At 35.5% G+C, this 15,529-nt stretch overlaps 2 protein-coding genes and 1 pseudogene across 2 annotated transcripts; 2 read left to right on the top strand and 1 right to left on the bottom strand.

Moving 5' to 3' along the window:
• Nucleotides 1–257: 257 nt before the first annotated feature.
• On the top strand, nucleotides 258–3,936 carry LOC120165931 (probable galacturonosyltransferase 6). The gene is made up of 9 exons (XM_039175363.1): nucleotides 258–405; nucleotides 660–697; nucleotides 781–822; nucleotides 911–1,058; nucleotides 1,155–1,225; nucleotides 1,398–1,630; nucleotides 1,787–2,144; nucleotides 2,606–3,130; nucleotides 3,604–3,936. The coding sequence occupies exons 1-9, from the start codon at nucleotides 294–296 to the stop codon at nucleotides 3,877–3,879; spliced, it is 1,803 nt and encodes a 600-aa protein (XP_039031294.1). The 5' UTR covers nucleotides 258–293; the 3' UTR covers nucleotides 3,880–3,936.
• A 935-nt stretch (nucleotides 3,937–4,871) lies between these two features.
• Nucleotides 4,872–8,045, bottom strand: LOC120166050 (annotated as a pseudogene).
• Nucleotides 8,046–8,558: 513 nt separating this feature from the next.
• Nucleotides 8,559–11,702, top strand: LOC120166049 (F-box/LRR-repeat protein 17-like). The gene is made up of 3 exons (XM_039175436.1): nucleotides 8,559–8,749; nucleotides 10,659–11,173; nucleotides 11,567–11,702. The coding sequence occupies exons 1-3, from the start codon at nucleotides 8,618–8,620 to the stop codon at nucleotides 11,700–11,702; spliced, it is 783 nt and encodes a 260-aa protein (XP_039031367.1). The 5' UTR covers nucleotides 8,559–8,617.
• The last annotated feature ends 3,827 nt before the right edge of the window (nucleotides 11,703–15,529 follow it).

Here is a 15,529-nt window from a genome sequence, read left to right as displayed (position 1 = left end):
CATGAATGACACTGAGATCCAAAAACGTGAAAGAAGCTCGAAAGCTACACTTCTCCCTTTGAAAGAGCGGCATACCCCCCCCCCCCCCAAAACCCTACTTCTGTTCCTTATTTAACTCATGTTCCTTGTTACCAGAGCGTCGAATCCATGCCCGTTTGAATCCATGCCCGTTTGAATCCGTGCATTGTGTTTTTCGCGAGAACGATTAAGAGACCACTAGTGAACTCAACGAGCAAATCTTGCATTTTGTTTTTCTGTTGGAAGTTCCTGTTTTTTTTTCTTCTTATCTGTTGATGAAGAAGAATCATCGATGTCAGAGGATTCTGATCCTCTCATTGCTCTCTTTCTCTGTTTGCGCTCCAATCGTGTTGGTCTCTTGGAGATTCAAAACCCTTACTTCCTTCGGTAATCTTTTTCAAATCTGTTTAGCTAAATTGCTTGAAGTGAGAATTTGAACTACTTCACCGTTAGTGGAGTAGCTGATCAGACGAGAAAGCCAATGAGCGTTTCCTAGCAGCTTTCCTACTTTATTTTAGCAGCCAATCGAATGCGCTTCATTTAATTTTGACATTTCGTGATTTGATTTCTTCTTTTATTTTTGAAAATTTCTGATGTTGACTGATCTTGTTTTGTTTGCATTTTTTATCCTGTCACGGCAGGCCTGAAGGAGTTTGCTGAGGAGGATCCGCCCAGTGTTGTATGATCTCTCTTCCTTGGATGTGTTTTTCCCTTTTTGGATAAATTTCTAAAATCTAATGGGTTTTGCTTTGTTTGATTCAGAAGCATATGGCAGATGTTTTAAGACTCAATTCCATTGAACAGGTAGCTTTAATACCTATGGATTATTCTGCTTTGATCGTTTTATCTTTACACGTTTCTTACAGATTATGGATTTTGCTCTGTTACATAGGAAACTTCCGAAGGATTAAAAGGTCCAGAACTAGATGTTTTCAAAGACCAGAATTTTAGTTCTGTGGTTAGACGCAGTTCTTATGAATATCGCGATTCAGATCGATTTGGGAATGATCAAGATGATTTTAAATTATTCGAAGCAAATGGTTTGTATTACTTGGGTGCAAGTAGTTTCTTTTATCATAGAATTATAGTTTTCTGAGCCGAATGTGACTGTGAGTTGCTACACTTTCTGAATTCAGAAACTAACGAGAAAGGAAAAGACGAACATCGAATTCGGCAGACTATAATACAAATGAACTCTAGAGAAAAGGTGCGTATTAATCCAAAGTATCATGACACGGTAAACATTTGAATGTAAGTTTAGACTATAGATGTGCAGTGACGGGGTAAAGCGCGGTTGCTTTCCAGAATGTTCGGAGCAATAGTGAGTCAAGTTATTTATTTTTTGTAACATATGGTTGACACCAACTTATTTGTTGCAGGAGCAACCCAATCAAGAAATAGGTAGTCATGATCAAGTTTTGCAGTTTCAGCCATTCAGTGTTGTGGATGAGAAGGTAAAGCAGATGAGAGATCAACTCATTACAGCGAAGGCGTACTTAAGTTTTGCACCACCAGGTAGTAACACTCGCTTGATGAGATCATTGCGAGCTCGAATCAGAGAGATGGAACGAGCAGTTGATGAAGCCAGCAGGGATTCAGATTTACCAAGGAGGTAAAGAAATGGGCGATTTTCTAATAATACTTTTACCAAAGCATTTTATATTCAATTATAAACTTGAATTCTCGACTAGTATTAAGTAAATAAGCTTAGATTTGGGGTTGAATTGCTTCAATTGAACTTTATAACTGAAAACGGTTAAATTCTCAGTGTTTCACAGAAAATGAGATCAATGGAGATTACTTTGGCCAAAGCAAGTCGGGTATACCCTGACTGCTCTGAGATGGCTACAAAACTTCATGCCATGGCTTATAATGCTGAAGATCAAGTTCAGATACTGAAGAATCAAGAGTCGTATCTTGTTCAACTCGCTGGAAGAACTACCCCAAAAGGCCTTCACTGCCTCTCCATGCAGCTAACAGCTGAATATTTTTTGCTTCAACCTGAGGAAAGGCAATTTTCTAACCAACAAAATTTGAATGATCCAGACCTTTACCACTATGCAGTTTTCTCTGACAATGTTCTGGCTTGTTCAGTGGTTGTTAACTCCACAATTTCCTCTGCAAAGGTGAACTGCCTTTGTCCATTTTACAGTCTTTGTTGTTGTGTTATCACTTTCATTAAATTTGAATCTCTGCTTATGTTATGATGTTAAACATGATTTTGCTCATTTAAAGTGTTTGTTATTACATTCACTTAACAAAATTGTGTGTTAATTCTTGCATTGCTTATGCGGTTTTGCATCAATTGATACTAATTGATGTAGTTATTATAATGAATAATAATGGCATGAGTTTTTGTGGCCTAAGATTTCCAAAGTTGCAATGGTGTTCATTCACCTTTGCTTCTTTACCATGAGCTCTTCCCTATCCTGCCTTCAGATACATTTTCCCTTCAATAAGATACTATACTCTTCTATCATTGCTCGCATTTATTTTGACGAGTTACATGCAGTCAATTCAGGATTGAGCCATTGATTTTACCTGCTAGCGGATGTAATATCCCTGATAATTAATATTGGTTATGCAGGAGCCTAAGAAAATTGTTTTTCATGTGGTGACCGATTCTCTCAACCTCCCTGCAATTTCAATGTGGTTTTTATTAAATCCTCCTGGCAAAGCTACAATACATGTTCAGAGCACAGATAATTTTGATTGGTTGTACACCAAGTATAATTCAACTTTGAGGGAACAGAAGTCGTATGATCCAAGATACTCGTCGGCCCTTAACCACCTTCGGTTCTATCTGCCTGACATCTTTCCAGCACTGAATAAGATTGTACTCTTTGATCATGATGTAGTAGTGCGAAGAGATCTAACTGAAATTTGGAGCGTTGACATGAAAGGGAAAGTAAATGCTGCAGCAGTGGAAACTTGTCTGGAAAATGAAACCTCATTTCGTTCAATGCACATGTTAATGAACTTTTCAGACCCATTTTTGATGAGGAGTTTTAATGCTAATGTTTGCAATTGGGCATTTGGTATGAATTTGTTTGATCTTCGTGAATGGAGAAGAAAAAAGTTAAGCATGCTCTATCGAAGTTACTTGCAACTGGTATGAGCTTATACTTTCTTTGTATTTCTATTTGTATTTGCATGTTCTTTATGCTAATATTATATGCTTATGAATTTATTTTGATTCTATAGTTCTCTGAAGCTGCACATTATTTCCTCGAAAAGATGGTTAATGTTATCGGTGCTTAGGTTATGTTTGTCAGTTGGAAGCGAATGAAATTTCCCTAAAGATCTGCCTAAAATTTCGATATAGAATCATATTTCTTACCCCTTTTTGTGTGTGTCTGTTTGATCTGCTGGTAAAATAATCAATATGTATAAAAGATGCATCAGCAGCTTTGTGTTAGTGTGACCTGTGGATGATATATGCAAACAAAAATCTCTACTGTTTAGTTGGAACTTATTCGACCCTAAAATCCTTCTCCGCAGTTAGGTATATTCATAATAGTTAGATATACAACATATTACATGCTGTGCATTTGTCAGGCTTATTTGTCTCATGTTCTGTAACAGGGACGTAAGAGGCGATTGTGGGAGGCAGGAAGCTTGCCCATAGGTTGGATTACCTTCTACAACCAAACTGTGGCAATAGAAAAGAGATGGCATACACTTGGGCTAGGTTATAACTCAGGTATTGAGCAGGGTGATATCGAGAATGGTGCAGTTATACACTATGACGGATTCATGAAACCCTGGTTGGAGATAGGAATCGCTAAATACAAAGGCTATTGGAGCAAACATTTGCAGTATGACCACCCTTACTTGCAACAGTGTAATATCCGTGAGTGATCAAAGTTCATGTCATACAACTTGAATTCCTCGATTCATACAGGGTAATATCTGTGTCTATCAATGTTCCTGCCTCAAGACCCTGCTGCCTGTTGCGCATGATTGTTTTGACCTAATTCTTAACACTCTTCCCCGTGATTTTACGAATCGAGTTTTCATTCGTGTCTCAGATATAGATCGTTTCAGGGATGGAGTCGATTTATGGGCAAACAAGTTTCTGCATTGCAAGTATTCATTTGTACATAACTGATATAACAATTCCAGTAGCTTGAGTTGAAGCATACATTCTGGAAATGTAGTAGGAATTAAAGGAACTTTTATTACGGGATGCCTTGTTATCATGTAATGTAGATGTTTCAGTCTCGGTTGTGGAACTTGATCTTATTTCTGAGGATGCATCTTTTATTCGAATTCATTATTTCATCAAAAGATTGTCTATTCCCCTTTTATTTTGTTTCTCTTGGCTATAATTGTCTTCTTAAAAGTAAATAGTTTTTTGAAGTTTAAGTGCGTGTAACTGCTGTAATGATCATTGTCGCTTCAGTTTTGTTTATTTTTGTCATTGATTTAAAAAAAAAGTTACATTTCGATTGGTTCATCGATATATAAAATTTTGATCACTTACGTTATCGATTGTTATATTTTGATCATTAGACAGTTATTTCTTACTAGTTTGATGATAAGTAGATCTTCAATTTAACCCACAAATTTTAGATAAAATATCATTTTAACTCCTAAATTTCATGTCATGGAAAACGCATTTTCCTGATCGAGTTTTCATGGAACTTATAGACTGTGCGAAAGACAAACAAAGTTGTTGGTTTGCACGTGTGGAGAAGATTCAGCTGAAACTACACAGGTTCAAGCCTTCACCTAAATCGGTGCTTTCCATTTCAAGTTTGCAGTCTCTTATTCTGATGTGCGCCGTTGTTTACCAGGGATTAGCTTTTGAAATTATTTCTTTTTTCTCTTCAATTAGAAGAAGATAGCAGTTTCTAGTGTCGAGATGCCAAGCTTATTTGCTTGAGTTATCGGTGTGTATCTTGATGGTGCTCATCGAAGTTCTGCCGATCAGGGTGCATCCAACGGCCATCCTGGTCCCTTACCAGTCCCTTGTTCTCGTATTGCCTCCAATATGGTGGAACCAAATAATGATCTTTCAAAAAGTCAGAGGCTTTGTTCACCAAAGCAAGGTCCCTTCCACTTGCCAGCAAAAATCTATGGCCTTTCCCATAGTATCTGCATGCCGATTAAATATTAATATTTAATGAATCCTTGGTAAGGAACTTCGGTTATAATCTTAATGTTAAAAGAATAAAACATAGTTCACCTACTTAACCAAATAGGTAGTTTACCCAAGACAATAATACCCTCATTATATTATGACCAGTGCTTAATAAAAATGACAACTCATTTCAATCGTCCTTATGGTGAAAATGTTACCTGCAGGTATAGACCTTAGAATGGAATTCGTTTCTATCATAGTTATTGTGAAAATGAAACTGCACCGGACTGCAGTGGTAGTTTTCAATTTTTAGATGCCATCGTTTTCAAATCCTGGAAAATGACCGATACCTTTTTAGGTTACGGAATTAATGAAACCTGCAGGAACACTAAATAATCACGTTCGATTCAAAGTGACTAATGTTTATTTTGTGCTAGTTTTCGTGCTTAAATGCTATTTGTTTTTCCATGTTTACTATTGAATTAGATATTTTTACATTTTTTTGTGGAGGACGATCATTACTGAAAACTACACTTTTTAGTTTTATAAAACATTTCTCAAATAATAAAGCATTGCATTCTTTTCTTTCTGTTTAGTTTTATAAAATTTCTTTCTTTTACTTTTTTTGTTATTTTTACTTCCAAGTTTTTATTTTAAAAATTTTAAATGACTTTTGTCATACTTAACTAATATATCTTTTAAACCTCGGGTAAAAGCGACGACACAATTCTAATGAGAGAATTTCATAGTTCTTCAGTAACTTTAGAATTTCTCTCTCATTCTCTAAATCAATTTTTATAGAATCAAACCAATTTTTCAAAATCAAAGATAGACTTTGATCTCAGATTATTGTCACGATTATATATATGTGGGAGGAAAGATTGGCTTATAGAAAGCACATTCGACTTCCTGTGAACACAACTAGTAAATTGATTGCTAAAGAGGGAATTGAGATCGGAGAACGAACCGAACGCACATGAACGGAAGTATGTTCATGTTCGTAAATAAACGAACACGAAAATAAACGAACAAAAATTTTTTTGTTCATGTTCGTTCATTAAGGAATATAGCTTATTCATGTTCGTTCATTTAAATGATAAACGAACATAAACAAACACAAACGAACGAACATAATAAATGAACATAAACGAACACAATAAACGAACATAAACGAACAACACAAACACAATAAACAAACTTATTCGAACACAACAAATGAATGTAAAAAAGGTAAACAACAAGAATAACAACTTAAAATTCTTTAATATAGCCTGCGACTTTAGAGTTAATTTGTTCGAATACGACAAAAACATACATAAACTATAAATAAGCTATATGAACATAATAAAGTCTTAAAGTTAATTTGTTCAACAAAACAATCTTCTTGAAATCCAAACAACTTCAATAATATTTGTAACATATTCAATTTGTCCTCTGTTCGAACATAAATGATCATAAATGAACGAACATATAATTGAACGTTCACGAACGTAAATGAACGAACGAGCCCTTTGTTCGTGTTCGTTCATTTAATTAAACAAACACAAAATCTTGTTCATGTTCGTTCATTTAATAAATAAACGAACATAAACGAACTTCCCGCCGCACGATTCATAAACGGTTCACTGAACGTTCAATTCATTTACATGCCTAGGAGACGGTTCTTAAAATAACTAATCCGAGTTAGTTTATTTATGCGCTTAGCAGTTCTTGGTCTACAACAATTAATGTTGACTAGATTAATTTCCAAAATCGGAATCAAAGATAGTCTTGGGTATTCGGTATACAATTTCAGTTGCATGGATTGTCATTGCAGACAATGTAACCGACGTGAATCCCTATTTCGATGATTTGAAGAATTTAAGTAAGAGCTATTACCCCGAGGTCGATTTAATCAATCAATTTTTTAAGTTTTATTTTCCTTTTCTATTTTCTTTAATCTTCTTTCAAATCTTTTTTGTTTTATACTATTTTATTATTCCTCTTCAACAAAAACACCCCCATTTTATTTATTTTACTTAAATTCACGTCATAGGTTTTAATAAAAAGTTAAGAATTTTATTAACTTCCTTGGTCTATATGAGATCGACTCTTACTTTTACTATACTATATTTAATTTTCTTTATTTTATTTGAGAAAAAAAATTTATTTTATCGTGCAAAATGACATCGTCACAAAGGATCCGACCCGTCAAGTAAATGCATGAGAGCTTCCAGGTTATGCGCGCATGTCAAATCACCCGTCTGTTTCAGAAACGGCGAGTTTTTATGATCCAATGCCAGTTCAACTCCAACATGAGAATAACTCCATGGTAACCTCTCAGCCAGCTTCATCAACCTTGGCGGCACGTTTCCATTCAAGAACAACACTGGGGGAATTAGGGACTATATCATGCACGTTCACCACCCTCAACACTTTAACTCCAAGCAACTCCATCATTTCCTTGAACCTCATGTTACTTACCCTAGGACGGAGGACCCGAAAAGGAGAACACGGTCACCGGCACGGCTCTCGTGTCTTGCAGCACGTTTAGACCCGTTTCGACGATGTCGTAAGCGCTGAGAATAGCAAGGGTGCTGCCTAAACTGTGACCGGTTATCGTTAAGCTTAGCTCTTCATCTTTGTACGTTTCGAGTAATCTTTTCAATTCGGTTGAAATTTGTTCCCTTGCTGATAACTTGAAGAACCGGCAATTCTCGTCTTTGTTGGTGTAGAGATCAATGAAGCTTGATTCCACTTTTACTGTTGAATCCGGGCATGGGATTTAGTTTGAAGATATGGGCTTGAGGAAACCCATTAAATCTGCTATCCACTCTAGGTGAGTCACGGTTCCCCTCCAAGTGGCGGCGATGTCGCGGCGGCCTAAACGTTTTGGATAGAGAAATGGCCATTGAAACAAGCAAGACTTGGAAAAGCAGGGGAGGTTTAATATGTAATACATAGCGCCAGCTTTGTACGAAAATGACACCATGGAATTTTACATAATTAACTTGTTGCAAATTGCAGTGTAAACATATGCTATACAATATGATATTAGTGTACACATTATGAAATTTAATGGGTCCATATATCATACGTCACACCATTCTTTAAATATGTATAGATAATGACCTAGAGCTTTTGTTTTTCCTATTACTTGTATAGTTTATAAATAAATAAAAAGTCGGATCAAAACTAATGAAAATTTCAACCAAAGACTTATCAATTAGATTAAGCATATATATATATATACAATAAACGCTTTTAACAAAATGTATTTTGATTCAAAAAAACAAATTAATGGTTAATAAAAAATCATCTGAGATATATTTGGATTAAAAACAACCTCATAGGATTGGTAAATGTTTTCCACATCAGCATAAAGAGGGCAAATTTTTTCCATACATCAGCATAAAGAGGGCAAATTTTTTCCATCCCACCCAAATCCTCCGCTCCATCTCTTTTCTGGCTCGTTTCAATCATTTTCACATCTCAGTTTCCTCTCTCTTTCTCTATCCCTATTGCCCGACAGCCATGCACTGCCCCCGGCCTCACGTTTCTTCTCCATCCGTTTTGGCGGCAGCTGCCGTCTCCGCCGCGTTTGACTTAAAACCAGCCAAACGTCGTGGCAGTTGCGGGCTGCCCAAGAAAGGCCATTTTTGTCAAGTAAGCCTCGGCAGTACCACTTCCACACTGTTGAATAACCAAGAAAACTCTAAGAATTTGCACATATGATTTTATTCAATCACCAAGATGACTACATGCCTCACGTTTTCGGCAGCTTATATAGCAGCTTTAAAAAACTCTTAAAACTGCTTAACAACATTTTGTTATACTAACCAACTAGCTTCTAGACTATTTCTAGAACCATCTCAACCATTCCATGCACGAGCATGCATGGAAGCACGCCTGGGACTGCTGCACAAATATGTAATGCAGTAACTCTCAACATTCCCCCTGCTTCTTCTTCTCTTCTGTTCTTTTGACATTGAACACACTATTACAGTAAGCTCTAAAAAACTAATTACAACTAATTTCTAACATTCAACTTTCTTGATGAAAAGATGAACAATTGAATCGAAAGTGCTTATGCTTCCTTCTGTTCTCTTAAATCGAAAGTGCCGAAGCTTCCTTTCGTTCTTCTTGTATCGAAAGTGCCGATGCTTCCTTCAGTTCACTTGAATCGAAAGTGCCGATGCTTCCTTTCTTTCTTCTTATTCACCTTCATTTCTTTCTTCTTCATCCTCTTTTACAAGGTTCCTTGACATATATATTTTTCATGGACACTTGGTTGTATTCCTGTTTGCTAATTGCTATTTGATTGATGAAGCTAAAATTACACTGCCCATATGCTAGAATTTGTGAACAAAATGCCCCTACCGAATAGACGTCAAATACCTACTCTTATTGATCTAACTCTAGCCCGTCCTAACAACTTCAAGAAGATAAGCTACAACACTCACTTTGGCCTAGGATTTTTCTTCATCATATGGGGAGCATGGCTGTCCAAGGACAGAATCAACAACAAAAAATTCCTCCACTATATCCTCTTGCTCCGAAGAATCAAGCAACATTTCTGAATCAGAAGGAAGAAAATGAGAGCCAGGGTAGTTTCCAAGGGCTCCTAAATCTCCCAAGTTTGACAAATCTGCTGTCATATCTGTGAGGCTGAAATTCCACTAAATATGATCGAGTGTACTAAGGAAATCTCTAGAATTCCCAGCTCCAGTATCAGGTCCCAGCTGCAATCCTATTGAACTTGCCACATCTGTTGTGAAGGCTAAATCAAGTGCTGATGTGTCTACTCCCATCCCTGGCATGTCTTATGCACTTAAGGGAAAATTCCCACTGGACGCCACTAAAGTCGGGCTCACAGGCATCTCATAGTTCTTCTCAATAGAAGAGCTGCTCTTGGCAGTCTCCAGTTCCTACTCATAGTCCAGGGCAACATAAGCAAGCTTTCCTTCACGTCATGTCTTATGCACTTAAGGGAAAATTCCCACTGGACGCCACTAAAGTCGGGCTCACAGGCATCTCATAGTTCTTCTCAATAGAAGAGCTGCTCTTGGCAGTCTCCAGTTCCTACTCATAGTCCAGGGCAACATAAGCAAGCTTTTCCTTCACGTCACGGACAATTTCCCGTTCAGCAGGGGTGGTGAACATGTAACCTCTCTCGGTAAGGATCTTTATTAAAGCATCAGTGCGGTCACAACCAACAAGGTCAAGACAGAGAATGACATGTGGAAGGGCATATCCTTCATAGATTGACACAGTATGAAAAACACCATCACTAGAATCTAGCACAATACTTGTAGTACGACTACTAGCATACAAAGAAAGAACAATAGAGCTAATGGACTCCATGCAGCGGAAGAAAAAAAAACAAAATCAGGACCGTTTGGCGAATAATACCATGTTGAATAACCAAGAAAACTCTAAGAATTTGCACATATGATTTTATTCAATCATCAAGATGACTACATGCCTCACGTTTTCAGCAGCTTATATAGTAGCTTTACAAAAACTCTTAAAACTGCTTAACATCATTCTGTTATACTAACCAACTAGCTTCTAGACTATTTCTAGAACCATCTCAACCATTCCATGCATGAGCATGCATGGAAGCACGCCTGGGACTGCTGCACAAATATGCAATACAGTAACTCTCAACACACACCAACCTCGACTCCAGCCGTCGAAACTTCCTCATCCTCATTCCGCACGTCAGCCATACTCCCATCTCCGACGTTCACTTGACTTTGACGACATCGGTATCCTCTGTTATTCGTCGGACCTTGATATAGACGGCTACGATAATACTTTCCCCGACAGGGATCTGGACCTGGATAGTGAAATAATCCCCGGTGGATTACCCTTCGGGTGTATGTGGGAGATTCTGAGGAGATTACCGCCGGCGGGGATGTTGGCAGCTGGGAGCGTGTGTAAAGGGTGGCGGGAAACGACTAAGAGACTATGGAGGGTGGAGGAGGAACTGAGGCTTTTTGTCCCACCTAAGGCTCGACTGAGGTTCATCAGATCGGTTTTACAGAAATGTCCGAGCCTTACTGAACTTTCTCTTAAAGTAGAAAGGCTCAGTCTAAACTAATCCCGAAAGCTCTAAGGCTTTACGGACTGGATCGATTTATAGCTATGGAAATAAAGTTAAAATCATTAAGAAATGAACTAATTTAGAGAAGTATAGGGTTTTATGGGCTGGATCGGTAAATTTACATGGAGATCAAATGAAAATAATGAAATGTGAGTTAATCTGATCATATTTACAGAAAATCACTAGTGAAATGAAGTGGGAATTGATCTAGAACCAGAGAGCAACACAATCTTGTTTGACCAAAGCTTTGTTTCAACAGTGTGTTTATAATTAAGAACCATTCCAATAGGCGTTTGAACCAGTTTATGAACAAATATTAGAGCTAAAACTTGTTTACCCTTGTTTTATCATTTTTCTCTTGTTGGGTTTTGTAGGGATTTGGAAGCAACAATGCTGGCCTGCATTGCCTTTTCTTGCCCTAATATGGAGTCCATTGAGATTTCTACATCGGATGCAGCTGTCAATAGGATCACTGGGTATAAATTCTTGCATTTTTTGGCCTTCTCGTAAATCTTGGTTAGACATTTAAAATGGTGTGCCTAGCTGCTCATTTTATAATCTTTGTTACTCTTAACCATTGTTTGATTAATCACTCTTAAATATTGTTAAGGGAGGCATTGTTTTAGACCTAGCTAATTGGTTAAAATTTAGTAAATCTTGATTAATCATTCGTAATTGTTTTAGACCTTTTGTAAACCAACTGCAGTGGTCACAAGATCCAAATTTAGCATATCAAGAAAGTTATGTTGAAATTATAAAAAGGCTGAAACACTGTTAAAATCACAACAATCAAAAACCAAAAAAGATGAAATAAAAGATTTTTATAATCATGATTTAAAGATAAAATTATACAATTTGATTAATGAGGTATGAAGAAATCATATTAGGAATCAAAGGATAAACTTTAAAAAATCCCTTACTGCACTTCCAAAAACTTTAGTTGAAAAAATAATCGAAGCTGAAGAATTGTTATTAAAGTCTATAATATATAAAGATTGATTTATCTTAGAAATAAATCATTTAACAAAAGATGAGATAAAAAATATTCTTAAAATATGTCAACATTTTTTTGATGAAGGAAAAATAAATCCTATTTTAATAAAAGTATATAGATTAAATTTACATAGTAAAGCTTACCATGTTTTATCTGCAGATATATTTTTAAAAATTAATAAAACAATTTGCAAAACGCAAATTCAATTTAAAAATGCCCTTTCCAAGTATATCCAACATACATTTTTAATTATGAATTTTGCAGAAGAATTATATATGATTATAAAATTTAGATTTGATCATAAACTCTTTGATATAAGCAATATCGAATGGGGGTTTGTTAGATTTTTATCAGTACATAAATCTTCTTTACATCTAATAAAAGATTTTCCAGCCTTTATTAAATCTCAAATAAGAGATTTAGTAAGAAAAAAGAAAAACAAAAATTATTATATTTATATCGATATAAAAAGTCTTATTGGTATATTTGATGGAAGAAAAAAAATTCTATCAACCATATCAAATTTGGCACGTGTTCACATCATCAACATATCCTGAAAAAAGAGGAGAAGAGCCCCAAGGATTGAAACAATCAATCAATAAATGTATTGAAGACCCTGACTATTATTATATCCAAGTAGGAGTTGATTTAAAAGTCACGGCTGAACAAATACTTAATGAAAAAGACATATAATCAAACTGGTGGAAAAAGAATAATGATTCAAAGCTTAGCAGTAGAAAAAAAACCATTGTTGATGAAAATTCCATATTGCTACTAACTAGATTAGCAAATATGGAAATATAAGACTATCCCTATTCTATAATTGAAGGGATTAAAAGAACACCAACATGGAGCACGACATTATCTACACCTCCATCACCATCCTTGGATGAATATGAAATCATGAATATAGACAACATGTTATAAGATTAGAAAAAAAACAAAAAAGTCAGTAGAACTGTCAAAGTCTTAAAAAGAAGAAATACAACAACATTAAATAAAGCATAAGACGTGGAAGCCGCCACAAGGAGAAAAATACAAGACGTGGAAGCCACCACAAAAAGACAAAAAATAAAAGTACCAACACGTGAAAGACTACTGGACTCCAAAATAAATTAAAAGTAGCTATGACCCAAGTCCAGAACCAGAATTATCTTCTAACCATACGGATCAGCCTAATAAGGTTGTATCTTCTACACCTCTTACTAATCATTCGATTGAGGAAAATAATACCTTCCCTCTCGGTGAAAACATAGTTAAGGATGTTATTACACAAGATAGTGATCATGAACCTGCCCTTATTCCTAATGAAACTCCTACAATCTTTAAAAGAGGTAGAGGTAGGCCTCTAAAGATCAAAGCCAAATCTGCTCTAAGAGGCTCAACAAATAGATTCGAAATTCTCTCAACAGTGGAAGAAAATTCTTCATTAAATGAGCTGCCAGCAAAGAAAACAAGGACTGCTGCTACTGGAGTTGCTAAAATAATAAAAGAACTAAAGACAAAAAAGAAAGAACAAATCTTAAAAGTCAAAAGTACCTCAGAAGATAATTCAGAGGGTTCATCCTCCTCTATTCCCCAATGTTAATTTGGTTTTGGAATATCAGAGGATTCAACAATCCTCAAAAACAGAAAAACGTTCTGAACAGAGCTAATCTCTTCAAAGTTGATGTTCTTTGTCCGTTGGAAACTCTGTTAAACATGACAACTCTAGGAAAATCTTCAATACTATCCTTGAGAGCTGGAATGTCCTTACCAACTATCGTAACCGTCTTTCGGTTGGGCCCCGGAATTGGGCTTCGACTTGAAAAATGTGATTGGAGTCGCCACCGATTATTTATTTAAAAAATAAATAGGTTAATCGGATACCTTATATCTTACCTGATCTGCATCTTACCAAAGATATGTCGGATTCGGGAGTCGATTACGGTCAAGGAAGGATTAGCACCCTTGAACCGCCCTTTCGGTACTACGTAATTTGCCGGTTGTCTTAAATTAAGAAAATTGTAATTTAAAATTAAAAGGTAAAAATACGATCACAATTACTTACCTTAGATAGTTTTAAAGGTGTGGCCTTAAGAAGGTCAAAAAACCATGTTAGATAAAAAGGTAATAGATAAAAAGGTAAGAAATAAATAAATTAATCAAATTAAAATAAAGAGAAAACAAATTAAATAAAAGATAAGATAAAGAAAACAAAGATAAATAGTAAGTAAAATAAATAAAAAATAAAGAAAAGAAAAAAAAAGAAAAAAATATAGAAATAAACAAATAAATAAAATAATAAAAAAAGTAAAAATAATATATATATAAATAAAAAATAAAAAAAGTAAATATATATATATATATAAATTAATAAAACTGATAATAAAAAATAATATTTTATATATATAATCTAAAAAAATAAAATATATACTAAAGTAAAAAGAAAATACATAAAATGTAAAAAAATATTACATGAAAAAAAGAAAATAACAAAACAATTAAATAAAGTGAGTAACAAGGGAAATGTGCTTATAAATAAAGTTAAATAAATAAAATAATAATAATTAAAACGTAAATGTAAGAGACCAAATCAAAAGTAAAAAAGATACTACCTTTTATTTATTTTTCGAATCGTTTACAATAGCTTTGCCTTTGTATCTTCTCGTGCTTTCCTCTATGTTTTGTGTGTAAATCGTATGTCAATCGTGAGTTACAATGGCTATTTATAGTGTTTGTGGATCCTATCTTTAGGAGTTTAAATCATAAAATTCTATCCTATTTTTTGAATCCTAGCAAAATTCTATCATATCTTTAGGAGTTTGAATCCTAAAATTCTATCCTATTTTTAGGAGTTTGAATCCTAGTAGGACGAAAAAGGTGTGTTGACAGCTGCCCCTCTTTGCCCATAGTCGTGTAACGGGGATAGGGCAAAGATTGAAAGACACACTTTTCGTTCGGTGGAGTTGAAAATTGACTATGATGTTTCAATAACTCCCTGTCGAATTGAGTTACGGATGACTCATCCGTCGTGAAGTCGAGTTCATCTGGAAGCTTCTGAGCACTATATCCTTCGTCGTGAAGTTGGAATCGAACTCAAAGCTTTTGGCGAGTGGCCTTTGAATCATCTTCTGGATCAAGATACTTCGTCGTGAAGGTGAAACTTGACCTGAAGACTTCGGTGTTGATGCGTTACAGATGACTCATTCGTCGTGAAGTTGGGTCAATCTGTTTAAGAAATTGGAATCGTACAGGGCCCCTTCGTCGTGAAGTTGAGCCTGAGAATTGGATATCCTTCGCCATGAAGTTGAAATCCAAATATTGTTTCGAGTCCAATATCCTCCGCTGTGAAGTTGAAATT

Source organism: Hibiscus syriacus, unplaced genomic scaffold, assembly GCF_006381635.1.
Source record: "Hibiscus syriacus cultivar Baekdansim isolate YM2019G1 unplaced genomic scaffold, ASM638163v2 tig00111621_pilon, whole genome shotgun sequence".
NCBI lineage: Eukaryota > Viridiplantae > Streptophyta > Magnoliopsida > Malvales > Malvaceae > Hibiscus > Hibiscus syriacus.
The sequence above is the reverse complement of the archived record's forward strand: the minus strand, read 5'-3'. Positions and strand labels throughout refer to the sequence as shown.

Coding starts and splice junctions, on each gene's coding strand:
- LOC120165931 (XM_039175363.1), top strand. CDS start 294: ATGAAGAAGAATCATCGATGTCAGAGGATTCTGATCCTCTCATTGCTC. Junction 1,631..1,786: donor GATTCAGATTTACCAAGGAG/GTAAAGAAATGG, acceptor TTAAATTCTCAG/TGTTTCACAGAAAATGAGAT. Junction 3,131..3,603: donor ATCGAAGTTACTTGCAACTG/GTATGAGCTTAT, acceptor GTTCTGTAACAG/GGACGTAAGAGGCGATTGTG.
- LOC120166049 (XM_039175436.1), top strand. CDS start 8,618: ATGCACTGCCCCCGGCCTCACGTTTCTTCTCCATCCGTTTTGGCGGCA. Junction 8,750..10,658: donor AGAAAGGCCATTTTTGTCAA/GTAAGCCTCGGC, acceptor ACTAGCTTCTAG/ACTATTTCTAGAACCATCTC. Junction 11,174..11,566: donor CTTTCTCTTAAAGTAGAAAG/GCTCAGTCTAAA, acceptor TGGGTTTTGTAG/GGATTTGGAAGCAACAATGC.